This window comes from Vulpes vulpes, chromosome 15 (genome assembly GCF_048418805.1).
Source record: "Vulpes vulpes isolate BD-2025 chromosome 15, VulVul3, whole genome shotgun sequence".
NCBI classification, from domain to species: Eukaryota; Metazoa; Chordata; class Mammalia; order Carnivora; family Canidae; genus Vulpes; species Vulpes vulpes.
In genome coordinates this window covers 48,311,885-48,338,139 of record NC_132794.1, presented here as the reverse complement: position 1 = coordinate 48,338,139, position 26,255 = coordinate 48,311,885, and the positions used below count along the sequence as shown (strand labels likewise).

General features: G+C 57.2%; 2 protein-coding genes across 2 annotated transcripts; one reads left to right on the top strand and one right to left on the bottom strand.

Moving 5' to 3' along the window:
- The first annotated feature begins 3,640 nt into the window (after positions 1–3,640).
- On the top strand, positions 3,641–9,023 carry LTK (leukocyte receptor tyrosine kinase). Its single transcript, XM_072738121.1, is given in 14 exon segments — positions 3,641–3,728; positions 4,818–4,904; positions 5,349–5,444; positions 5,709–5,836; positions 5,838–5,896; positions 6,433–6,523; positions 6,616–6,676; positions 6,858–6,880; positions 7,075–7,132; positions 7,135–7,174; positions 7,754–7,855; positions 8,189–8,281; positions 8,384–8,487; positions 8,588–9,023. Coding segments are annotated over 14 exon segments (1,167 nt in total). The 3' UTR covers positions 8,725–9,023.
- Positions 9,024–9,652: 629 nt separating this feature from the next.
- ITPKA (inositol-trisphosphate 3-kinase A) lies at positions 9,653–18,693 on the bottom strand. Its single transcript, XM_072738315.1, has 7 exons — positions 18,110–18,693; positions 11,611–11,707; positions 11,322–11,538; positions 10,991–11,195; positions 10,663–10,764; positions 10,350–10,421; positions 9,653–10,238 (listed from the first exon to the last, which is right to left on the bottom strand). Exons 1-7 carry the CDS (start codon positions 18,602–18,604, stop codon positions 10,035–10,037), a joined length of 1,392 nt encoding a protein of 463 aa, XP_072594416.1. The 5' UTR covers positions 18,605–18,693; the 3' UTR covers positions 9,653–10,034.
- Between the last annotated feature and the right edge of the window lie 7,562 nt (positions 18,694–26,255).

Here is a 26,255-nt window from a genome sequence, read left to right as displayed (position 1 = left end):
TTTCCTAGGCTTGGGAACAGCAGTTGAGAGAGACCAGTCCTAGTGGCTCCCCCAGAGGCCCAGAACCCTCAAGGCCAAGGATTCTGGGTCAGTGCCCCTGGAGAGTGGGCCCAGAAACATGGTGCCTGCCTGAATTCAAGGTTTCCCATCACCCAGCTTGGGAAGGAGGGACAGGCCCTGAGGTCTCAGCACTGCCTGGGGGTGAGATTACCTAGGTTGAGGAAAGGATGGGGGGCCTGTAGGACCAAACTCAGGGCTGCCCTCAGGTCATTCACTGGGAAGGGGAGAAACTTGCAGAGGTATCAGCAGGTGTTCTGAGGGGCTGCAGCAACTAGAGGTGCTGGGCAGGCTTCCAGGGGCTGGTGTGTCCTGACTGGGTGAGGTTAGGACCGAGACCGCAAAAGGCAAGGGCCGGTGGCTGAGAGGTTCTCTCTATTTTCATCTCTGGCCCCCGTTAACATCATGCCACCTGTCCCAACCCCACTGTCTCGCTGATACTTTTCAGGAGCCATTCTCTGCTCTAGCTGGGTGTCCCAGGCACCTTTTCTGCCATTCTTGCCCCTGCAGCTTCCAGCTGCAAGCCCCCAAGAAGCCAATGTCAACGCCCCACCTAGTGGCTTAGTGCCAGCTTCTCCCCTAATTACCCCAAGTGAGCTCCAGGCCCTTCCTCCCTTTACCTCTGCTCACCTTACTAGGCCAGGGCAGATGCTCTGACCCTTTCCTCCCTCCCTGCTCCAGGGCACTGAAGGGCCTTGGGTGTTCTCTTCCTACAGGGCCAGCGGCCGACAACAACCCACACAAACACCCTGCAACAAGGCAGACCCAGGCAGCAGCGCGGGGGTGGCAGTGCGGCCGCGGAGCCTCTGAAAGGCCTGCAGTTGTGGTGGCCCCCCGCGGCGCCCGACCTGTAACTGTGGAGCAGGGAGACGTGGGTGGTGACCTGAGAGTCTGAGGTGCTAAAGGCAGGGGACCGAAGGCCTGGGGCACGCCACGTTGTCGTAGGGTATCCCACGACCCAGAGCGCCCTGGCGGCTTTGTCCCTTCTTCCAGCAGAATCCGGGAAGGAGGCAATGGCCTCGCTGGATTACCTAGGAGCCAGCGTCCAAATGGAGGACCCCTGAGCAGCGCGCCAACGGGCGGCCTGAGCCTCCCCTCATCTCCATCACCCCCCTAAAACAGGTGTAAATCGAATTTCCTGGTGCACAGAGCTAGTCTCATCTTTTCAAAATCGACTACAGCCTCTTAAGTCCCTCAGATAGAAATTCTGGGGCCAGTTGTCACCAGCCTCTGCGTCAGCCGGGCGGCCTGAGGACGGAAGATCGAGGGCGGGGGACTGCCCGGTGCCGCAGGATCTCGGCTTGCGGAGCTGCGGGGGCACAGGCGCCAAGAGCCGCCCCCGGCGGGGATCCCTGGGTGGCCCAGGGCGCGATCCTGGAGCCCCGGATCGAGTCCCGCGTCGGGCTCCTGGCATGGGGCCTGTCTCTCTCTCTCTCTCTCTCTCTCTCATAAATAAATAAAATATTTAAAAAAATAATAAATAAAAAGAACCACCCGTGGCGGGCGCGGCGGCCTCGTCCCCGCCGGCTTCCCCCTCGGCCGGCCCGGCCGGGGAGCCGCTTTACATCCCAGGGGGACCGCAGGGAGAGGGCGCCGTCCCGGAGGAAGCGGAGCGGGGGAGAAGGGGCGGCTCAGGCCCCGAGGGCCGGCCGGGGGAGGGCGCCCCGCGCGGAGGGCACAGCGCCGCCCGCAGGGGAGCGGGAGCCGCTCGGCAGCCTCGGGGAGTCAGCGCGGCGGAGCGGCCACGGCGTCTCGGGGCGGCCGCAGCGGTGCGCGTGGGCTCCCACCTCCCCCGTGGGCTCTGCGTACGGGCCTCGGGGTCCCCAGTCCCTCAGGCCGCGGCCTGTGCCGTCCTCGCTCGACGGCAGGTGCTGGCCCCGCTGCGCGCCCGCGAGCGGCAGCCACAGCTGGCGGCGGCCGGGGCGGCGGGTGAGGGCGCGGGCCGCGGGGCAGGCGCGCGCGCTCCCAGCCACGCGGCCGGCCGGGCCGCCGTCGCCCCGAGGTGGAGCGGGCGGCGGGACGTCGGGGGCCGCGCCTCCGCGGGCCGGGCGCTCCCTGGGGAGGGGCGCACGGTGGCCCGGGCCGGCGGCCGGGGGGCGGCGGCGGCTGCCGGGGAAGTGACGTTGCAGCCTTAGAACAGGCCCTGCGAAGGAGAGGTGGGAAGCGGTGCGGCCCAGAGCAGGCCGAGTAAGCAGGCCGAGTAATGGCTCTTAGAAAAAGATTAGGGGGTCCCGGGTGGCTCAGTGGGCTAAGTGCCTGCCTCTTAGTTTCAGCCCAGGGCCTGATCTCAGGATCATAAGCTCGAGCCCCTCCTCGGGTTCCATGCCTAGTGCGGAGTCTAATTAAGATTCTAAGATTTGGGGCAGCCCGGGTGGCGCAGCGGTTTAGCGCCGCCTTCAGTCCAGGGCGTGATCCTGGAGACCCTGGATTGAGTCCCACGTCGGGCTCCCTGCATGGAGCCTCCTTCTCTCGCTGCCTCTCTCTGTGTGTGTCTCTCATGAATAGATAAATAAACTCTTTAAAAAAAAAAAAGATCTCGCTTTCTTCCTCTCTCCGACTCCCACTCATGCTCTCTCTCAAATCTTTTAAAAAGAGGGAGAGAGAGATCAAGTAAGTTGCAAATCATACAAGCAGACAAGATTCCCTTGATTTTCATTTAAATCCAGGGCTTTTTTCATCACAAGTCTCCTTGCTCTACAGCAATCCCAGGAACTTAGAGCTGGCTGAGTTAGCAAACTAAGCAAAGAGGCAGAAAGGCAGGGATAGTTTATTTACTACTTTTTATTTTTTTTTTTTGAGAGAGAGGGTGCATGCAGAGGGGCAGGGAGAGAATCTTAAGCAGGCTTCATGCTCAGAATGGAGCTAGACGTGGGCTTGACTAGGGGACCCACAAGGGGCTCCATCTCAGGACCCTGAGATTAGATCCTGAGCTGAAATCAAGAGCGGTACACCCAACTGACTGAGCCACCTAGGTGCTTCAGGCAGGGATGATTTAAATAAGTAGTTCTCAAAGAGTGGTTTCTGAACCAGTAGCATTAGCACTAAGAAGTTAGAAATGAGAATTCTCAGTCCCTCTACAACCTACTGAATCAGAAAGTCTAGGGGAGACTCCTAGCCATCTGTTTTAATCAATCCTCTGGGTGATTTTAATACACTCCAGAGTTTGGAAATCACTGGTGTAGAGACAGAACCTTCGAGTCTGTCTGAGCCATACTGTTCATAAGTACTTTATATACATCTTTTCCATTATCACAAAATGGAACATGTGGATTGGGCCTCTCCCATTTTATAGCTGAGGACATGAAGTCAGAGGATTTCAGGCAGACAAGGAGGTTGTCCAGCCAGCCTGGGCCAGGCCTTCAGGTTCCAGCTGATTACTTTGCACCCACCTCCCTGGCTCCCGGCTCCCACTTATGAGCTGGCAGTGCTGTATTGCAATGCTAGTATAGAGAGGGCTGTACTGGGATTTACACTGGAAGACAACAGCTTCCCAACTGCTCATAAGCTAGCTTCCCATCTTTGTGTCCCTTCCTCCTCCCATTCTGTAGCCAAACCTTCTATCACTTTCAATTTCCAGTGGGCGATGTCTCAGAGAATGACATGGGTTGATGGGGAAGATGGGATATCCTTCATACACCCCAGCAGTGAACCCTACCTGCAGCCTCTGGCAGGTATTAGCCACCCCTACCCCTACCTGCCATTTCAGCCTGGCCTAGCCTTATTCCTTAATACCTGAGCACACTCCCATCAGAGCCACCAGCTCTATGCTGTGAACTATCTGGTTCTTGCACAGCACAGGAATACTCGAGAGAACTAGGCTATCAGTTGTGATGCCAGAATGAGGGCATTCTAGGGCACTTGTCAAATATCTCCCTACTATGAATTTTCAAGCTCAATCCTGCGAGCTCAAAGATCCCTGAAGAGGGAGTATACAGGCTCGACAAGTCTTCTAGGCCCTCCCTCCACCCCTTAAATGCCTGGTACTGCTCATTGTTCCAAAGTCCAAGGCTAGAATTAACCAGGTAGCTGGAAAAGTAGATCTGTCCCCCATCCTCACCCTGCAGTATCAGTTCTTTTACTCATAGTCACCGAGAGCCATGGAGAAGTGGAGATCCAACTGCACCTCAGCTATAGTCATTGCCTCTTGTTTTTTATTTAAAGATTTTATCTATTTATTAGAGACAGAGAAAGAGAGAGGCAGAGACACAGGCAGAGAGAGAAGCAGGCTCCATGCAGGGAGCCCAACGTGGGTCTCTATCCTGGGACTCCAGGATCCGGCCCAGCAGTCCTAAACCGCTAAGCCACCAGGGCTGCTCAGTCATTGCCTTTTATTTTATTTATTTATTTATTTTTTAAAAAGATTTATTTATTTATTTATTCAGAGAGAGTGAAAGAAAGGCAGAGACACAGGCAGAGAGAGAAGCAGGCTCCATGCAGGGAGCCCGACAGGGGACTTGATCCTGGAGACCCAGGATCACACCCCGGGCTGCAGGTGGCACTAAACCGCTGCGCCACCGGGGCTGCCCAGTCATTGCCTTTTATTTAGTTTTTTTAAATTTTTATTTATGATAGTCACAGAGAGAGAGAGAGAGAGAGAGAGAGAGAGAGGCAGAGACACAGGCAGAGGGAGAAGCAGGCTCCATGCACCGGGAGCCCGACGTGGGATTCGATCCCGGGTCTCCAGGATCGCGCCCTGGGCCAAAGGCAGGCACCAAACCGCTGCGCCACCCAGGGATCCCCAAGTCATTGCCTTTTAAAAGACTGCCAGAGGCAGGCAGAGCTCGGGTTAGTCAAATGCCTATGCCCAGAGGGCATGGAGCTAGCTGCAGATAACATCACTTGCTTGGGTAAGTACTGCCTTTGTCCAAGGTCTAGACTCCTCGGGCTGGGGGCTGGGAGGAGCAATAGGATCCTGGGAAAGATGACTGGTGTGTGCCAGGCACTATTCTGGGTGCTGGGCAGGAGACTGGTTATGCATCAGTGTATGCTCTACCTTCAAGGAGCATGTAGACTAGTGTTCTAGTATGGGAGGGATGATACCTATCATCTCTACCTACCTATTATCTAGATATGTATCTAGGTTTAGATATAGATATCTATTAAAGTGGCAATTGCCATGGGAGGCTTAAAGTGTTTTAGGGGTTCTCAGGAGGGAAAGGTTGCTTTTATCTAGGACAAGCGGGGAAAGCATCAAGGAGAAGTTAACACTTGGGCTGAGTCTTGAGTCAGGGGTACAACTGGGGAGGGGGATAGAGAGGAGCTTCCCACTGGAGGTGTCTGTTTCTCCCTAGCCCTGCCCACCCAACCAGGCCTCTTGGTTCTGTTGGTGACTGTCATTGTGACCTCTACACTGAGCCTCCTTATGGTGTGTGGGGTACTGATTCTGGGTAAGGAGCATCCAGCCGGCATGGCTGATTCAAGGCTGCCCACCTCTTCACTGAGCTGTGTGGGGTCCCAGGGACAGACATGGCTCATTTCAAGACCCCTGCTTCCAGCACAGCAGTGGTGGATTCCTCTGGGATTCTAAGCACCTGTGGAATCCCATGGAAAACATTTACCTTAATGGGCATCTGGAGAGATGTCCTGGGCGGAGGGGTGGCAAAGCAGTGTGGGCCAGATGGGAGGGTAGAGAGTTTGGTGTTCTTCCTCAGTCAACCATAAGCGGCAGGACCTGTGGGGAATGAGGCTGCCAGGTCCTGAGCTGAAACATCTTTAAACCTCCACAATCAAGACAGTTCTCAGCCCCTACTACTGCCAGCTGGGGTTTGGCTTGGCCCAGCACCTGGCCTCTGCCTCCAAGGCTTACAGAGGTTTCCCCAGCCAATGTCTCTCTGTTCAGGTAAGTTCTCCCCCTCCTTCTGAGAACCTCTGTGCTCTGAATCCCTCCCACTTCCATCTCCATCCCCATTCCCTGCTGTGGTGAATTATGGTTCACAGAGCACTTGTGGCCCCAAACCTCTGTGTGGAGGAAATAGAGATCAGAGAAGTTCCAAAATGCAGAGTAACTTGTCCACGGTCAGCTCGGCCAGCTGTCATCCCCAATTCTGGGATGGTAGGGACCCTATGATTCCTTTGGAGCAAGGGTTGCCTCTATCCAGGGCATCTGCAAGGACAAAAGGAAAACCTCGTCACAGACCCCCACCCCCATCCTGAGCCCATACCTTCTCTCTCTTCTGCCCTGCTTCTGTGCCAGTCAACATTGCCTCTGTAGGGCTTGTACTTGGGGAGATGCCAGGAGGCGGAAAGGCCTGAGTCCTCAGATAGGGCCACCTGGTTATATAGGGGATGGCAAGGGAGGTAAAAGAGGCACTAGACCCTCTTAGGACCCTTTGTCAGGCCTGGCCACCCACTCTTTTCCAACCTGTCTTCCTGCAGAGCCCTGGGCCACGGTGGCTTTGGAGAAGTCTATGAGGGACTGGTAACTGGCCTTCCCTGGGACCCCAGCCCCTTGCTGGTGACTGTCAAGGTGAGAGGGGTGGAACTTCCAATTGCTGGAGCTAGGGTCAGCCTACTCCCCTGAAGTGTCTGGGGGAGCTCAGGAGCCCTTTTCCTCCCCAGACCCTGCCAGAACTCTGCTCTCAGCAGAATGAACTGGATTTCCTCATGGAGGCCCTCATCATCAGCTGCACCCGGGCCACAGCCAGGGGTGGAAGGTAGAAGCAGAACTGCCTGCCAGGCCAGCTACTCTCACCCTGGGGCTGAGGTAGCAGGTGGAGGGATGTAGAGCCTGTCTCTAGTTTTGTGGAACCTAGAGCCTGGTTTCCCTCCCTGCTGGCAACTGGGATGTGTGCACCTCTCCCTCAGCAAGTTCAGCCATCAGAACATCATGTGCTGGGATGCCTGTGTGGCTCAGTGGTTGAGCATCTGTTTGGCTCAGGGTGTGATCCTGGGGTCCTGGGATCAAGTCCCACATTGGGCTCCCTGCAAGGAGCCTGCTTTTCCCTCTGCCTATGTCTCTGTTTCTCTGTGTCTAATAAATAAATAAAATCTTAAAAAAAAAAAAAAAAAAAAAGGAACATTGTTTGCTATGTGGGGCTGAGCCTCAGGACTCTCCTTCGCCTAATTCTGCTCCAGTTGATGGAGGGGACGTGAAGAGTTTCTTGAACAGCCAGCCACACTTGGTAAGACCCTTCTCCCAGCCCTCTTGGCCCATCTAAAGACCCTGTCTGGGGCGCCTGGGTGGCTCAGTCAGTGGAGCATCTGCCTTTGGCTCAGGTCATGATCCCAGGGTCCTGGGTTCAAGCCTGTGTGGAGCTCCTTGCTCATTGGAGAGTTTGCTTCTCCCTCTGCTCCTCCCCCCACTCATGTGCACATGCACTCTCTCTCCTTCTTTCTCTCTCGTGTGTGTGTGTGTGTGTGTGTGTGTGTGTGTGTGTCTCAATTAAATAAATAAAATCGGGATTCCTGGGTGGCACAGCGGTTTGGTGCCTGCCTTTGGCCCAGGGTGCGATCCTGGAGACCCGGGATCGAGTCCCACGTCGGGCTCCCGGTGCATGGAGCCTGCTTCTCCCTCTGCCTATGTCTCTCTCTCTCTCTCTCTCTGTGTGTGTGTGTGTGTGTGACTATCATAAATAAAAAAATAAAAAAAATTAAAATAAATAAATAAATAAATAAAATCTTACAAAAATATAAAAATAAAGACCCTGTCCACATGTCCCCAAACAAGCATGGGCTAAAAATGCACCCTCTGCCCTACCCCAGTCCAGCCATCACCTCTGGCCATCTGGGACCTGTTCCAACTGGCCCAAGACATAGCCCAGAGTTGCCACTACCTGGAGGAAAATCACTTCATCCAAAGGTTGGGAGTAATCCTGGCCAGGAGGGAGTGGGGGAGCAGCCCAACTCTCTCCCCAAGGAATAGTTCTTCCTGGGGCACCTGGGTGGCTCAGTGGTTGAGCATCTACCTTTGGCTCAGGTCAGGATCCCAGGATCCTGGGATTGAGTCCCGCATGGGGCTCCCCACAAGGAGCCTGCTTCTCCCTCTATGTCTCTGCCTCTCTCTCTCTATGTCTCTCATGAATAAATAAAATCTTAAAAAAAAAAAAAAAGACTAGCTCTTCTATAGAACTTTATGGAAATAGATGAGGGCCAGAGCATCTGAGTTCTGGCAGTGATTTTTTTTTGCCTGCAGAGACATTGCTGCCAAGAACTGCCTGCTGGGCTGTACTGGGCCCAGCTGAGTGACCAAGACTGGCGACTTTGGGATGGCAAGAGATATCTACAGGTGTGGCGTCTAGGGAGCTGGGGAAGGCCACCTCTCCAAGGGAGTTTACCAGCACTCTGGTAGCATTTGAGCAACTCATCACTCCCCTCCTCCCTCCTATAGAGCCAATTATTAGGGGGGGGGGAGGGGTGAGATACTTCTGCTGGCTAAGTGAATACCCCCAGAGGCCTTTCTGGAGGGTATCTTCACATCCAACACAGACTCCTGGGGATAACACATCCAACCCCCTCCCTGGCCTTGAGCCACCTCATGTGAGGGAAAGGGGAGGCTGTGCCTGATAGGCTTCAGTTTTCCCCTCATGATGCAGGTCTTTTGGGGTGCTGCTCTGGGAGATCTCATTAGGCTACATGCCCTACCCTGGGTGGACCAATCAGGACATGCTGTACTTCATCGTTGGAGGGAAACGCGTGGGCCCTCCCAGGGGCTGTCCAGGACTTGTGTGAGTATGGAGTGTTGTCCAGGGAGGAAGGTCCTTCACAGCCACAGGTAGGACAAACTCCTGCCTCTCCCCCAGGTACTATACCGTGATGTAGTGTTGGCAGCACCAGCTTGAACTCTGCCCCAGTTTTGCTGGCACCTTGGAGCATCTTCAAAATTGCATTCAGGTGTGCCCCCTGACCTGCCTTGACCATCTTGATCTTGAGGGTCAGGAAAGCAGCCATAAAACAGGGCTGTGGCCCCCTACTCTCCTGCTCCCCCCATTACAGGACCCTGATGTGCTGAACTCAGCCCTGCCCATGGATCTGGGCCCACCCTGGAGCAGGAAGGGACTTCTGGGTTGAGGAGCAGGTCTTTGGAGGGCCTAAGATCCCCACAGGCACTGGACTCAAGACCCTCAAATCCAAATTCCAACCTCAGGGGAAATTCCAAAGGAATCTGCCCTATGGCTCTTGAGCCCCAAGGGCCCTGAAAGTGAGGACTGAAAGCAGACACTGACAGTAGCAATGGTTCCTCCCGTCACTCATCCCCAGGCTTCTAGGTAGCTAGCACGCTTCTCTGTACTGAGTGTCTGGGCCTGTTACAGGGCTTACCTGACACCACTGGACCCTCCGTTCTGGAAACCGGCTTAGGCTCCCTGGAGAAGAGCTTGGCCACTCCCAGCCTTTGATTTTTGGGACCAGACGTTGAAATTGTCTCCTGCAGAAAGCCTTCTCTGGATTACCCCTTCCCCCATGATCATCCTTGCATCCTTCCTCTGGGCAGCCCCCAACCCTTCAGATGTCTCTGATAAAGAGCTCTTCTCAAAAAAAAAAAAAAAAAAAAAAAAAGAGCTCTTCTCATACCCTCCAGTGATCTGAGTGGACATGAGGGTGCCAGGGAAGTGAGAAAGGGACCAGAGGAGGAAGGAGATGAGGCCTGAGTCAGAAAAGCTGGTGTCTTTGAGTTTTATTGGGAAAGGTTGTCCATTGTAGTGTGGGCGGTTAGACCAATAGATCTAGTGCCTGCGAAATAAAATTCATTATCTGGCCTCTCTAGAGAGATACGCAGCCCCCCTCAGAAGAGCTGGGCTGAGGAAGGAGCCCATTGTCCCAGCCCCCCTCCCCCACCCTGTTAATTAGTGCCATTGGTTCTCAGAACTCTGGGTCTTGTATGGGGGACAGCCCCCAGCTTTTGCAGTGCGTCCCATAGTGGTTGGCACCTGGCCCTGCAGAACCGTGTGAACCACCCCGCACCGCGGGGTTTCAGTCTCTGCCGCCAGCATGCAGGGTGGGGTCGCAGCCGCAGGTCCATCTGTTAGAACCGGGGCCCAGCCTCATCTCTCAGCCAGGCTGGCCAGGATGCTAATGAGATTGTCCAGCCCCAGCAAATAGCCGTCCTCGCGGTTGCCCTCCTCCCAGGGCCGCCGGTGGTCCAGGGTCTGGCCGTCGGGGAGGGGCGTGGTCTTGCCGAAGTCGATGAGCCACACCCCCGCGCGGTGGCAGTGATCGTGCACGAAGAGTAGCGAGCTGCCAATCACCTGCCGAAATGCACAGGGTCAGGCCACAGCCCTTTCCTGGAGAAGCCCCCAGCCTATTACTGCCGTAGCCCTCAGAGATCACAATCCCGCACCTGAGCCTACCCCTCTTACCTCGTGCCTCCTAAAGAACTCAGAGACCTCCAGGGTGTCCCGGATCTGCAGCAGGCGGTTCAGATACCTCCTCTGGAGAGGGCAGGATAGGATAGGAGGGCAGATTAACTACATACTAATTGCGCCTCTGTTAATATTAGGGGCCATGATGCATGCTTGGCTTGGCAGATACCGCGGCGAGGGAGACACAGGCCCCCAGGTGCAATAAATGCTACGATGGGAGTCACAGGCGAGGGCACCTGACCGGATGACGTAGGGGCAACCTTCGGTTTCGGGTCCCCAACACCTCAGGGTTCTAGGATCCGGCGCTCACCAGCACTTCTGCATCCCCTTGCACAAACTCCTCGAAGACGCGAATCACCTGCTCCCGGCTTCGTGTGGTCTTGAAGTCGGTGCTGCAGGAGCCGTCGGCTTTCTGGAGGGAGTGGGACAGGAAGAGTCAGGGTCCCCGTGTCTCTCCTCTGCTTGAGGGGAGGGCATCAGGCCAGAGTAGCGGTTCCTCCCAGGACGTCGGCTGCCAGGGGCAGAGGGAAGGCCGCCCAGGGTGCCTCGTGGTGGGGGTACCGGGAGGGCAGGCGCGGCGCGGCGGGTTAGGGCAGAGGGAGGGCCAGGGCGCTGCAAAGCGAAGCGGCGCGGCCCACCTTGATGCCTTCGATGCGGAAGCCGAGCGTGGTGCTGGAGCTGATGCCTTCGCGCCACTGCATGTAGCGGGGCTTGGTGACGGCGCGCTGCGCGTGCTCCTCCTCGGTGGGCGCCGCGGGGTCCACCGCCAGCATCTTCTTGTACATGTCCTTCCGCAGCTTGGGCCGCTCGCGGGCTTTAGTCAGCTCCTCCTCCAGGTAAGTCCTGCGGGGGCGCGGGCAGCGGTGGGCGGGCCGCGGGAGGACGCAGGCCCGGACCGTCCGCGCGGCTGGGGCACCGGCAGGGCGCCCCTCCCGCCCCGCGCCCCGCCCGCCGGCAGGGCACGTGTACCTGACGCCCATCTTGCAGTCCAGCACGCACGGCCCGTCGAAGCCGTCGAGCAGGTCCTGCAACTGCAAGTAGCTCTCGCCGTCGCGCTCCACCTCGCCGTGGAAGGCGGGCACGCAGCCGCGCAGCGCGTCGGCCATGAGCCGCGCCAGGCAGGAGCGCTCGGGCTCCGAGCTGCGCTTCAGGATCAGCCCGCTGGTGCCAGCCGCCTTGAAGCTCCCTGCAGACCGGCCCCAGTTAGCGCCGCCTGCCCCTCCGTCCCCCAGGCCCCCTCCCGCGTCCCTGCGCTCACCCGTGTGCCCGGCCAGCTGCACCCAGGCGTAGCGCTTCTTGAAAGGGCTCATGACCGGCAGATTCACCATGGTCCGGATCTTCTGCCAGTGGCTTTTCTGAAAGCGACAGGGTCCCCCCTGCACGCTGGCGTCTCGACAACGCATAAGCCCTCCCTCTCCTGGCCTAGGGTCTCCTCCTGCGCCACCTCACCACAAGCAGCCAGGGCCCCACGATGGGTGCACTCACTCACTCAAGGAAAGCTTATTGTGAGCCTGTGTGAGACACTGAGACAGGCACAAGACGATGACAGATACCCAGCTTCTGCATCGTGCCGAAAAGAGCCCTGGCCGGACGGACGGTTAGAAGGCTCAGGTTTGCACCCCAGCTCTGCCACCCCAGCTGTGTGGGCAGGTGACTAAAGTGCTCTGTCAAGGATTTAGAACTTTCCTGAGCATGAGAATCACCTGATGGTCACCCGTGTTAAAAAATGCACACTTAGGGATCCCTGGGTGGCGCAGCGGTTTGGCGCCTGCCTTTGGCCCAGGGCGCGATCCTGGAGACCCGGGATCGAATCCCATATCAGGCTCCCGGTGCATGGAGCCTGCTTCTCCCTCTGCCTATGTCTCTGCCTCTCTCTCTCTTTCTCTGTGACTATCATAAATAAATAAAAATTTTAAAAAATGCACACTTAGGTCTGCCTCAGGGAAATTCTGAGTAGGTCTGGGTGGAATCTAAAATTTGCATTTCTAACAATGCCTCAAGGAGATCCTGGGGCCCAAGAAACAAGCCTCTGAGGGTCAGTTTCTTCATCTGTAAAATGGGGAAATAATCACTCTGACTGGGTTGTTATGAGTAGTAGTGAGGTCTGAGTGTGACAAGCTCCCACCCCTCTGACCTCGGAACCCCATTCCTTGGCATGAAGCGGAAGCTGGGCAAATCTGGATTATTGTTTAATTCATTTTGAACCATTAGGTTACTCTCATTTAGGGAGACAGACGTGGAAACAAACCTTTGCAAAAGCACTGGGCAGAGAGGCTAGCCTGCCTTGCAGGGCCTGGGAAAAGAATGACTTAGGGTTCCCCAACATCCTCTTGCTATTCCTGGATGCCATATCACTCCTCACCAGTTGATTAGGGCTGGGGTACCCTTGGTCTTCTTGATCTAGACCCAGAAACCTGAGCTTTGAAAGTGGGATGCAGAGTTGAGAGCCTGCCATCCCAGATGAAACTGGGAGGGAAATGTAGATTGTGGCGTACCTCCTGCCTCACAGTCCTGGCTTCTGGCCTCCACCCAATCCTGAGAGCATCTCATACTCTGGACCTTTCCCTTTCCCATTCAAAACTCATCAGTCCTGGGCAGCCCTGGTGGCACAGCGGTTTAGCGCCGCCTGCAGCCCAGGGCGTGATCCTGGAGGCTCCGGGATCGAGTCCCATGTTGGGCTCCCTGCATGAAGCCTCTTTCTCCCTCTGCCTGTGTCTCTGCCTCTCCCTCTGTGTATCTCTCATGAATAAATAAATAAAATCTTAAAAAAAAAAACTCATCAGTCCTGTGCCCAACCTCTGAAGTATTCAGGTTTGGGAGTGTGTCTGCTGTGTGTCTGCTGTGTGTCTGCTGCCTGCTTCCAGGGGTGCTTGCCTCTGAGGAGTTACATATGTGTTGCAGGAGTTACAAGGCTAGAACTCAGAAATCCAGCCGCCTCTATCAGAGGAAGTTCTGTGAGAGAGAGGGAGAACTGAGGCAATGGCCTAAATGGGGAAGGGGGGAGGCTGCTGGCCAGATAGCCCTTTCCATGGGGAGGAGATTTGGGTTAGTGACAGAGCACTGGAATCAGGTGGCTCCATCACTTTTTAGCTGAGTGATCCCAAGTGAGAATTTGATCTGTGTGAGCCTGTTTCCTCTGGGAAGATATAGCTGCTGCCATAACACGAGCCACCATTTACTGACCGCCTACTGCCTGCCAGGCGCTTCTCATCTTCCATCAGAAAGCGCTGCTCCTGCTTTCCTACTGAAGTCCCTACATGGCACGCTAGGGTGTGATCACATGTCCAACCCCCAGGGATCTGGGGGTGTAGCCAGAAGCAGCCCACTGGAAGCATGACATCTCTTTCAAAACTCCCTTTTTTTACTCTTTAAATACATACAAGGTTTGCATTCTGCTGCATAATAAATCCAAGTTTTATTATAAAACTCTCCCACCTCCAAATCCTCAAGTAAAATTCCAGGAAGACGTATGTGCCATGTGTATTCAGTGGCATCATCTTATACCCTCTTCTCCCACTCATGATTTTCAAATCACGCACATGCACATCAAGTGCATGAGGTGGCAGCATTATTGCCATTTTACAGAAGGAAATCAAGGCTTAGAGATGTTAACATCCCCTCACTCCCTGACTCCAGCATCCCAGCCCCTGACTAAAGTTCTCTACCAGCCCAACCTCATCCCCAGGTTCCAAATACCGAGCAGTTTCCAAAATCCATGCTACCACCCCAAATCCCTTTGGGGGTCAAGTGGGACCCTGCATGAGAAAGAGCTTTGTAAGGGGTGCCTGGGTGGCTCAGTTGGAGAAGTGGAGAAGCCGCTGGCTCTTAATTTCAGCTCAGGTCATGATCTCAGGGTCATGAGATCCAGCCCTTCATCCGGTTCTGGGCTCTATGCTGAGCGTGAAGCCTGCTTGGGATTCTCTTTCTCCTTCTCCTTCTGCCCCTCCCAGCTTGTGCTTTCTCTCAAACTAAATTAAATGAAACAAAACGAAACGAAACTAGCTTTGTATAACATGAAGCAATTTGCAGCCACAGGGTGGTGTGTCTGTTCTCTGGGGAAACACTGAGATCTGCTTGGGGGCCCCCTCTCTGTTGGCTGGACACCTCTGCGTTCATTCAAAGGAATGGGATTAATGGTATGGTTTCAGGAAGCTTTGGGGGCCTAGTGGCAGAATTTGGTGGCATTGGGACCAGAAGGGACGTAGAGGGTATATCTAGTTGTGTGGCCACCCCAGTGGAACAGGGAGACAGCCTTGGGTGAGGTGAGATGGGAGAGCTACATTATCCTTTCTGAAGGAGCAGTGAGTGGAGCTGGAAGGTGGGAAGTGGGCCCAATAAGAGAGGATTTAGTCCCCGCAGTCCTGGCTACTGTCACTTGATTGATGCACAATAACACAGCATTGACTTGCTTCCAAGCTGAGGTAAAATGCCCCATCACCTACTCTCCTCACTCCAACTTTGTGAGGATCATATCAGCCCAGAGCAGCAGCAACTTCATCTGAGCCCTCCTAGCCACCTCCTGAGCTTGACAGAACAGGATTTAGCTCCCCTGCCAGTGATAGATATGGTCAAACATGGAAGAAGTTTATGCAAGTATCAATGAACTCACCACCATCCATCTTAGGGAGATACCTCCTCCAGGGAACATAATGCAGATAAAAATGCATGTATCCAAAAAGGCTCCTGAAGAGTCATTCTTCAGTGGGTGGGTGGGGATTTTGGCATATGAACAACAGCAGGGAAGATATTTTTGAGCAGGTAAGATTTTATTGTATGGATATCAGAAAGCAGATTTGTTATGTCAGAGAAGGAAAGCTAGCTGGGAAGAGGGCCAAGGCCCCAAACTCTGGCCTGACCTATTCCCCCACAGAAGTCTGGGAAACCAACTCACAGCCAAAGTCTTGCTGGGTATCTTGGGGCAAAAACCCCAGAAGAGCTGACTATATCAAAGAGTCTTGGAGGAAGCCACAGGGGCACCTTCTGATCCTCACACCAGGGAGGATCTCTCTCTCTCTCTCTCTCTCTCTCTCTTTCTCTCTCTCTGGGAAAGGCTTGGCTGGACACTAAGAAGCCTCAGACCCTCCTTTGTCCAAGCTCCATTTGGAAGCCCTGGGGACTCCTGCTTCTTATATCACATCAGAAACTCAATGTATCTTCTGCCAGAATGGACCTTGGGTTTTTGGTCTTTGTCCCTATACTTCCTGACTCCCTACCTCTAACCATTCAGCCTCTGGCTGAAACACTCTGCCAGCCCAGCCCCCTCCTCATGTTCCCATTGCCCTATCAAACTAGCACTCCCGGTGGTGGTGGTGGTGGTGGTGGTGGTGGTGGTGGTGGTGGTGGTGAGAGCAATCAGTTTAAATTTATAAAATGATTTGCACCAAGGTATAAGTGACCCACGACTTCACCCTCCCAGGGGCATTTGCTTTTTAAAAAGGAAGTCTGTTAACCTAAATTCTGCTCTATAATTAGTGAAACGTGAAGTGTGGGAGTTCTGGGTCCAGGACAGGATGGCATCGAGGTCTCCTTACCTATCCTGGAGCACTGAAAGAAGAGAAACAAATGAACAGGAGCCAAACGACCTCTCCTCTGCTAGGCAACACCCCAAAATTATTTTAAGAGGCAGGGAAGGCCCAAGATACAGTCATGCCAGCTGCTCTTGGGCACAGGCCCCCAACTCCTCTCCTGATCTTCCGGGTGTCCCTGCCCATGACTTTCTCCTCTACCAGAAGAGGGGCCCCAGGAGGGAGGGAGGCTGCCCAGTTCCAACTACCCTGGAGGAAGCCGAGCTCTGGGCTCTGGGCAGGCTGTGCGGTGCTCCTGGGAGAAGGAGCATCTCCCTCTTGAGTGAACCAAAGACACACTCAAGACACCACGTGCCGTGTGTATGTGCCAGGCAGAGGCAAGGTAGCCGCTCCCTGGGCCGCCGCCTGCTCGGAGAGACTCCGTTAGGAATCCAGGCCCGGGTGAGGGGCTGTCAAGCAGGACCCTTCTCCCGGCGCATCCTCGTTCTCCGGGCCGGGAAGCCCTGGAGGCAGCCCGGGCGGGCGCTCTGCGCGCGGCGAGGCAAAGTCCGCGCGGGGCCCTCCACGCCGACGCAGGCCGCCTCGGTCAACAGCGCCCGGCTTATCTGCGGCCGCCGCGGCTGTTTGCCTTCGGGGAGGCCCCGGCGGGCGGGGGCCGGGAAGGCCTGGGAGCGGCAGCCCGGGAGCGGGAAGGGCCCCCAGCGGCCACCTGCTCCCGCTCCTGGCCGCGCCGGAAGACCGCGAAGCTCCGGGCGGGAGAGACCGGCCCAAGACGCCCGCGGCACAGCTGCGACCGGCCTCGGGAGCCTCGACCCCAGCGGGGCCGCCTAGGTCGCGGGCAGGCTTCGGCCGCGGGACCTCGGGCTGTGGGCGCAGGGGAGCCCGGGGCCCCTCTCGGCTGTCAGGCACCTGACGGGCGGCGGCGCGCTCAGAACCACTGCCCCGCACTTCGGAGGAGGTGGGCGAGGAGGGCGAGGAGGAGCCCTCTCACCGCCCCGCATTCCACCGCCTCGGGAATCCCTCGGTGGCACCCGCATCCCTGCAGGAGCCGGGCTCGGACCAGGAACGGTCCTGGGTCGGGACTATCCCTACCTCCTGGGGGGACGAGGGGCTCCCCGCACCCCACACCTGACGGCAGAGGCGAGCGCGCGCGTGTCCCTCGTGTCCCCCCCAAGTCATGCTGTCCTTTGGGTAATGTGTCAGCGGGTAACTGAGTCACAGACCATCGCAGGTCCTCACAGGGTCTCCCCTGCCTCGTCCAATGCGAAGCTCGCCGAGGCCCGGTTCTGCAGGCGGAGGCCGCGCCCCAGGGCTCCCCGCTCCGCGCCCAGGCCGCCCCTGCACGCGGCCGCCGCACTCACCGCCCTTCCGGGCCGGCGCGGAGCTACCAGAGCCTGCGGGCGCCCTTCGCCTCTCCCTCCGCTCCAGGGACACTTGCATAACGTGGATCTGGAGCAGCTCCTTCGCACCGAGCGCGGGTATATTCAGAGTATTTGGCCTTGGTTAATAAGGGGGACGAGAGGGCCATCCCGGGCGCGGCACCCCCCGAGGGGCAGGAACGGGGATGGCTTCGCTGCACTCTGACCCGGCTTGTCCGAGGGTCAGACCTGCCCGGGACAGCCAGGTCATCGGAGGCGGCAGCCAGCAGGGGGATCCAGCCCTTTGGACCTCAGTTTACCTTCGGGCTTGAGCGAGGAGCGCTACCCCGGGAGGAGCGCTGCATCGCGCTCCCCGCCCGAGCCCCCAGCCCGGGCCCCTCCCTTCTCCGCGTCCACGCCTCGTGCGGGCGCCGGGAGCAGACGGCGGCGGCTCCCGAGCAGAGCCTGGAGCGCCGCTCCACTCCCACTCAGGAGAGGGAAACCGTGGCAACGGCGGGGGTGGGGCCTCCGCGCGGGAGAGGGGGCGGGGAGAGCGGGAGGCTCGCTCGCCCCCGTGTCCCCGAGAGTTCGCGGGGCACCCCAAGCCCCGCGGGTCCCCCCGGCCGCACCTGGCGGCCAGCAGGTCACGACCTCCACCCCCGCCCCACCCGCGGCCCACGGCCGGCCGCAGACTCCTCCTCGCTCTGCGCCTTAGACGCCCTAGGGCCCGGGCTGCGACCCGCCGGCGGAAGCCCGGCGCCCCCGCCCCCCGCGCCCCGGCCGGCAGCGCGGGCCAGACCCTCCGCGGAGCCGGCGCGCGCCCCGGCTGCCCTCCGCCCGCGCCCCGCGCTGGCCCCGCCCCCGCGGCCCGTACCTGACCCGCGTCCTCGCTGGCTTCCAGCTGCACGTTGCCGCGGCTCCGGCTCTCGCTGTCGCTCAGCAGGTCGTCCTCCGAGTCCTCGGGCAGCGACGAGGAGCCGGTGGAGGACAGCGACGAGGTGGAGAGCCGGCGCGGCTGCTGCAGGTGCGAGGAGCCCACGGCCGGGAGCCAGCCCCCCTCCGGCTCCGGCTCCGGCGGCCCCGGGCTGGCGGGGGGCACGTCCGGCTCCTCGGCTGTCACGGTCAGCTGCGGGATCACCGGGGCAGGGGCGGCCCGCGGCAGCCCGTTGGGGACCTGTCCCCCACGCCTCTTGGCCCCGCGGGCCCGGGGCTGCCCTGCGGCGGCGGCGGCGGCGACCGCCGCGCAGCGCGCCTCGAAGAGCAGGCGCAGCTCCCCGACACTCCGGCGCGGGGCCCGCTCCAGCCCCGGGCTGCAGGGCCCCGCGCCTCCCGGCCGCGCCATGCTCGTCGGGCCCCCGGGCAGGGTCATCTCCCCGCTCGCGAGCCGCAGCGGAGCCCACCAGCCCGCGGCGCGGCGAGGACTGGAGGCGCTCGGCGCCCCCGGCTGGAGACTGCCCCGAGGCGGAGCCTGCGCCGCCCGCCCGGGCCCCGCCTCGGCCGCGCCCCCCGCCCACTCCTTTCACTTTCAGAGAAAGCGCGGGCCTCCGCGGGCCCTCGCCCGGCCGGGAGCTCCGGCTGCTCCCCCAGGGGCCCCGGAAGCCCAGACCCGTGGACCCAAAGCCGGGCCCGGACCCCTCGCCCTCTCGGTGCCCGCCCTCGGGGGGCCGGAGGAGTCGCCGGCCCCTGGGCCCTACGGCCCCGCGCTGGCCCCGCTCGGGCTCCCGCACCCAGCCCCTCCGCCCTGGCCGCGTGCCAACCATCCTGCGCCAGGGCTTCCAGGCTTCCGGGCTTTCCTCCGCGCCGGGGCCCCTGCGGCCCAGAACGCGAGGCCTTCAGCTTCCTGGAGGGGCCTCACTCCAGGCCGCGCCCGAGCAAAGACTCTGTCCCGGGCAGCGCCGGAGGCTTCTCCCCTCCGAGCTCCCCACTGCCCAGCAAGGCCAGGGCGGGGCCCGAATCTCTCCGCGCGTCCCGGGGAGTCCTGGGAGCCTCCCAGGGCTACTGGCTGGCGGGGGGCGGGGGCGGGGGGCGGGGGAGGGCCTGAGCCCTCTTCCTCCTTTCCTATGAAATCCCGGAGCTTGGGGTCTGCTGTGTGACCATGAGCAAGTCATTTCACCGCCTTGAACTGCTGATTCTCCTCTGCAGGGTGGTTGGCCACCTCGCAGGATTGCTATGAGAATAAAATAAAACGGAAGATGTAAAATCTATAAAACATTAGAGTAGTTTTAGTGTGGGTGGTAGAAAGAGCCAATCTCAAGTTCCTCACACTCTAGATGTGATCTTAGGCAGTCTCCTCCCTTTTTAAATTTAGGAAATCTTCACCTGCCTTAGAGCTGTGGCGGCACAGGAGGAAGAGACCCCTGATGCTGGTAAGACCTTTCATCTCTGCGATGTGCTCCTCAGTGGCATCCTGGTGCTGGGTCATCAGCCACTTCACAAGTTGGTGGTCAGCTAACTGCGAGGCTGCTTTGAGTGTAGAAGTTTGTATTTCACAACATTTCTTGTCTTGACCCCAATGCCACAGCGGAGAATCCCTCATCGGGTGTTGGGTGCCTCAGGACTGTTGGGGGCCCTGTGGCAGGGTGGACCCTGACCCCAGAAGGATTGCCTCTGATGCTGATGAAGACCAAAAGGAGAAACTTTCCTTATCTCCCTTCAGCCAGATTCAAGGATGGTCCAGGAGGAGAGAAAAGGAGGGTTCAGAGAGAACAGGAAGCTTCAGCAGAGCACAAAGAAGATCCTGGGGGAATTGATGAAGAAAGTAAAGATGTAGAAGGGTGGGTGGAGGCAAGGGAGGAATGCAAGAATGAAAGAAAGAAGGGAGTTTGAGTATTCCTATTTCGAGTCCTGGGGGGAGAGCCTGGGAAATCTCCTGGCTACCTCTCCTGGGGCACAGAGGTCTGGGGAGCCTGCGTGTGTGTGTGTGTGTGTGTGTGTGTGTGTGTGTGTGTGTGTGTGGTACTCTAGAGCTTGATAGTCCTTCTGCACTCACTTCCCTCCCTCTTTGGGGGCCGCCCTGGTCTTTGGTAGGAATGGCACTGCCCTCAGGGCAGGAGAGAGCTGGGGGCAAACCCTGTGTGGGGAGAGCCAGCAAGACCCTGCCAGACCCCAAAAGGTGGTGGAGAGGAGATGAGAGAAGGGAACATGTTTTGTGCACCTGTCAATGTTTGTGTGCCAGTCAATGTATGGACAACATTGGAAGCACAAGCAAGGCTGGGGCTGGGTCTCTGTCCTGGCTGCCCAGAAAGAACTCAGGGGCAATTACTTTTCTTCTTGTCCTATGGCCAGCAACCAAAGAAGAGCCCTTTGCTATATTGCCCAGGTATCCCTCAGTGGAAAGGTAAAGGCAAACCTGGGGATGGGTATTGAAATGAGAGCTCATTCAAATGAGAGCTTTGTAGACTTTTAGAGTGGGAAGGGCCTTCAGATGCATCCTAGTCTCCTCAAAATACAAAAGTAACAAAGGAGTTAAGTGGCTCAACCCCCAGAGGCGGAAGGTCTTCCTTTGCACAAGGCCACAGAGCTAGTTGGTGGAAAAGTCAGAGAGTGTCTTGGCGAGGTCCCCTGAGTTCTATTCCTGGGCTATGCATACTTTCTTTCATTAACATCTTGTAGTTCTTGGTCTCTGGTTCCTTATCCAGTGAAGGTAGAATCTGCCTCCACCTACCACAGGCAGAAGGCATAGGGGCACATATTTGGGGACAAGGTCAGGGCTCTCAGGTCCTTTCAGTTGAGTCAGGAATGACCTTTCAGATCCTGGAATCCTGTTGTTTGTGCCTCAGTTTCCACAGTGCTTGAGGCTGTGAGTGGATGGCTTCACGTAGAGCACTGTGAAGAAAAGAAAACTACCATATAGATGGACGAATGGCCTTTTGGGTGCTGCAAAAATGGAACCAGGAGCATAGAGGAATGTGTCAAGGTCTTTTTTTTTTTCTTAAAGTTTTTATTTATTTATTCATAGACATAGAGAGAGAGAGGCAGAGACACAGGGAGAAGCAGGCTCCATGCAGGGAGCCCAATGCGGGGACTCGATCCAGGGCCTCCAGGATCACACCCCAGGCTGCAGGCGGCGCCAAACCGCTGCACCACCGGGGCTGCCCTGTTTCAAGGTTTTGATGGTCATGAGGTGGCTGATCTGACATAGGCCATGTGTGTCCCTCTGTCTTATCCACAAGGCCAGCTATGTGTCCACGTGTCCGAGGAGAAAACTGATCTTTCTTCTTCCTGTGGCATCTGAATTTGGGGATCCTCCTGTACCCCAGAGGCCTGTTCCCTGGAGTGTCTGCATCTTCACCCCTCTCCATGGCCTTCAGGATTTATCAGGCTTGGGAGCTCCATCCCTCCCTAGGAGGGTAACATTGGGCACCAAAGCTGGGAAAAGGGGAGGCCTGGAAAATGGGGTGTGTGAGGTGAGGGTCTTCTGGGGGCCTGCTATCACTCCCTAGCCAGCCTCATTTTTCTCTGCCCCTGCTCCCTCCACTCCCAGGGCAGCACCAATGGCCCCAGGGGCAAGAGTAAAATCACTTGCTCACAATCCCCTGCCAGGTACAGTTTCTTCTTCTCAAGACCCAGAGGCAGGGAGGGAGGGGAAAAAAAAGGATGGAACACAGCCTTTGCTTTGAGAGAACTTGAAAGCTTCTCCAGAGAGAGCAGAGCCTCTATGGTGTGTGTGTGTGTATATGTGTTTTGAGGTGGGGCAGGGTGGTGGCAAATCTTCCTCTGGACCAAGTGGTCCAGGGTCTCATTCTGGTCAACACTCTGAGACATTCTTTGTGGGACCTGGTGTCCTCCAAGGGACTTTCTGACCTGACCGCAAGATTCCAATGTTTTGTGACAATACTTGTGATTTATTCATTCACAGAGCAAATTCCCCTGAGTAGCTTCCTCAAACCAGGCATTGTGCTGGGTGAAAAGGATACAGGAACCGAGTAGCTCCCATAATTGAGCTCCCTTCCTTCCTTGGAGTGGCGGTGTATCACTTCACATTGTCTTCTGGAGAAAGGAAACCAGAAAGGACTCAACCAGAAAACAGGCCCCAGGCCCCAGGCCCCATGCTAAACGGACTGTCAGTGAGACCTGCCCTTTCTGCGGTGCATGGGTCCCAGCCACCCCTAGGCCCGTCAGTCTGAGGCCCTTCTCTGCCCAGAGCGCACTAGAGAGGCACCTTGACGCTGGGAAAGAATGGAAGGTTTCCTTGCCTCCTCCCGGGGAGAGCAGTGAAAGGCTGTTTTCACCTGACAGCCCCAGACCCTCTTCCTTGCCCCTCCTTCGCACGCAGTGTCTCACCTCATGAATATTCTGGATTTGCTAGGATCGCTGAGCAGGGCTAGGGAATCCGGCAGTGTTCTTTCTGACCCTTCACCATCTGAATCACTCTGGTTTAAAACACACGAAATGTGTCACCACGCCTGTGTATGCGCAGTAAGAACAGCCTCGCTCCTGACACACTTCAAAAACAAGGTTTCCCACCCCTCCCAGGAGACTGTTCCCGCGGTTCTCCGTCCTCCCTCTCTCCAGAACGCAGAGAACCCGCAGGATCTCTCGCAGTGGCCAAGTGGAGGCCGAGGGCCCGGGAGCGCCTGAGGTCAAGGATGCGGCTGCCGGTGCAAGGCCGGTGCCAGGCCTGCTCTGGGGGCGCCGGGGTGCCCGTCGGCCTCCGTCCCCATGGGGGGCACCAGGGCACCTCCCGGATGGCGTGGGCGACCCCCCTGGTTCCCTGGCGACATCCCGGCCGGTCCGATTTCCACCCCGGGGGCCCGGCCACCGAGTCCACAGAGCATCCGGCGGCGCGGCGAGACGAGGCGCCCGCGGGGAGCTGCGCGCAGGCCGGTCCCGGGAGCTGCTGCCGGCTCCTCCTCCGCGCCGGCCGCCGCCCTGCTCCCGAGTGCGGGAAGTCGCCGGGCCGCGCCGCCCGCCGGGGTCCACGCCCGGGGGCGCGCGTGCCGGCGGCGGGGCCGAGCTGGCGAGCGGAGGCCGAGGCTGGTGGCGCGTCGGGGGTCCCACGGCGGAGGGGCCGCTTGCATGTGCCGCAGCCGCGCTTCTCGCCGCTCCGGGTCTTACCCAGCGGACCCGCAGCCTGGGCCTCAGGCCCGCGGGCGCGGCGGTCGGGGACCGGATGGAAGGGACGCGTGGGATCGAACGCCCCAGAACCGGCGCCGCTGGACACCCGCTTGTCCCCCTTCCCTCCACCACGTTTATGGGGCATTAGCTAAGTTCGGGGGCGCTGGGTGCTGGGCATACGCGCCAGACCCAAGGAGCTTCCAGGCTGAGGGTGGAGGCTCCTAACAGGGCAGCGTGGTGAGTTGGGCGCTAGGGAGAGCCAGAAGGTGCTCCCAAATTGGAGTGGGAGGGGAGACCCAGGAAGGCTTCCGGAGGAGGTGACCTTTGGGCTCAGCGCTGAAGGGTGAGGAGAAAGCAGGGAAAATTGTTGGAGACAGACCAGTGCATTCCTGGTGAGAGATGAATGTGTCTGGGCTGAGCAAGATGCCGACCACAGGCACTGTGCAAAATAGGGTCACTGACAACTAAAAAAAAAAAAAATTTTTTTTTTTTTTTAAGTAGGCTCCATGGGGCTAGAACTCACCACCCTGAGATCAAAACCTCAGCCAAGATTAAGAGTTGGCTGCTTAACTGACTGAGCCATCCAGGTGCCTTATGATAATTTGGTATTTTAGAGAAGGTATCAAGATAAGTCATCGTGGGAAGGATCAGAACATTTTGTTAGTCTTCTTTACACATATTTTCCAGTTTGGTACAGATTTATGTTTTAATTACTCTTGGTAGTGGTGGTGGGTAGGTGGAGCCTCACGATTTTTCTGAGCCTGCTGAGGCAGTGGTGAGGTGGGGTGGCCTTCCGAGCCACTTTCAGATTGCCTGGTCTGGAGAGAGGAGCTGCAAGGGCAGGCTAGAAAGCAGCTCTGCTCCTCTGGGCTTTCCCCAGGCCAGCCCCAGTGCCCACCCATCAGAATCTCAACCTCGAAGCAGAGTCTCAGCCCCAGAGGTGGAGGCTGCCAGGAATCTCCCAGCTGAGTGCTCCAGCTTCTGGTAGCCACGCTGCCCCACAGCCCCACTCCGGCTGGTCTCCTTGCACCACCCCCCTTGACTTGCTGCCCACTCCATCCTGACCCCTGCCACTCTGCCCCTGCAGTCTCTCCTCCCAAACCCAGCAGCCTCTGCTCTAACAACAGCATTTATTGAACCCCTTCTGGGGAAAGGTACACTTAATCTTTAACAGGATCCTATGTTAAAGATGGGAAATTTGTGGCTCAGAGGAGTTAAGTAGCTCAGCCCTAGGCAGTAAGCAGAACTGGGATGTGAACCCTACACTGAGCCTGTGGTGCCTTATGGCTCTTGGCTCTCCCCTAGGTCCAGAGCACCTTCTGGAATTCCTAGATGTGCCTATGCCGCAGTAGCTAAGCCCCTAATCAGGGCCAGGAAACCACCTCTAGGTTCTGCTCAGCCAGGACTGGGGCTGGCCTGGGCAACCTTGCAGAGAAGGCAGGCTGCCCCATAAGGTTCTCCAGCCCAACACTTTCCTCCTCAAGGGAACTTAGAGGTCCCCAGGAAGCAGTGATGTCACACAAAACTCCATGCTAGGGGTTGATGGTTTGTTGGCTCCCAAGAATTGCCTGACACTGCCACCAAGGAGAAGTCCTCCCACAGCAAGGCCCTAAGATTAAGTTGACTGACTGTACCTCTCTCTCCTCTGCATCCCTCTGCCTATGGCAGTTTTTTTTTTTTTCCTGTCCCCAGGTGTAGTTGCCCCTTAGCACTGGATCTTGGGAGATGGATGGATAAGCCTGTTCTCTGCTCAGAATCCCTGCTCTCTAGGGCCTAGGGAGCCCACTGTTCCCAGCAGTGAGGTGAGGGGAGTGTTAAGGAGTTGGAGAAAACTTCACTGGGTACTGGGTGAACCCCAGGGGCCCACCTCTTCCAACACCAAAAGTAGGCTTGGACTGGGCTATGTCACCTCCCACCCTCCCAACTCTAAAGAGGAGTAGATGCTCCCGGATTTTGCTTCCTAAAATATAGAAAGGTTTGAGATACATCCTCAGTGAGTGGGGTTCGGGAGCCCTTACAGATTTCCCTAGTTTGGGAGATTGAGGAAAGGATTTTCCCCCATAGCCTCTGGTCCCTAGATCCCCCGTTCACACTCACAGCAGGCCGGAAACAGAACAGTAAAGGAAGTGTGCCTAGGTCAACTGAAAGCTGGAAGCACCAGCCTTTCACTGAGGTTAGGCAGTGTTGTCAGGGTCCTACCAGATTAAAGCTTGTTGGTATCTTCCAAGGTAGGAAGTAGACCAGGCCAACTAGGAGGGCTCCCTGGCTCTAGACAGCTACCATACCAGAGATGCTTCTGGGGAACCAGGTTGCTGAAGACTCCAAAGCAGCCACTTTCACTTTTGGGGGTATCAGACTAAGAGAAGGGAAAGAAGGGAAACCAAGCAAAAGAGAGGCTCTCCTGGACTTTGAAAACATGACTTTGAGAGTTGCCACTCAGGATGCAATCCTTGGACTAAATCTGATCCCCTTGTTAAAATAGGGTATAAAGTTTATTTACAAATATCTGTACAGTTTCAGTGACAGGTCAGGACTTCACAGAAACAAAACAAAAGCATTCTTTTTGAAGGGAAGTTGTAGGCAGTAGACTTGCCCTGCACCTGTCAGAAGCAAGACAGACAAACAGACCTATACATCATGAGATAGGCTTACGGACATTGGCCTTTTTGCTTCTTGGAAGGAAGTGAAAAATATATAAAACAGCCTTGGGTGCCGCACCCTTCAACACTGAAACCACATGGAAGGGAGAACGTGTGGAGCAAGGAGCAATGGCAGCAGCTCCCCAGCATCAGAAATACTGTGAACTGCCATGAAACCCAGCTGGGGAAGGTTGGGGGCAGGAGGGAGACAAAGCCAATGTTTTATGCCTGGTCAATCAAGATCTCCAGTCAGGCTCTGCCTCAGTTGAGATTGGAGACAAGTTCTCAGTCCTGACTCCAATCACCAAGGAGACTGCTCAGGTG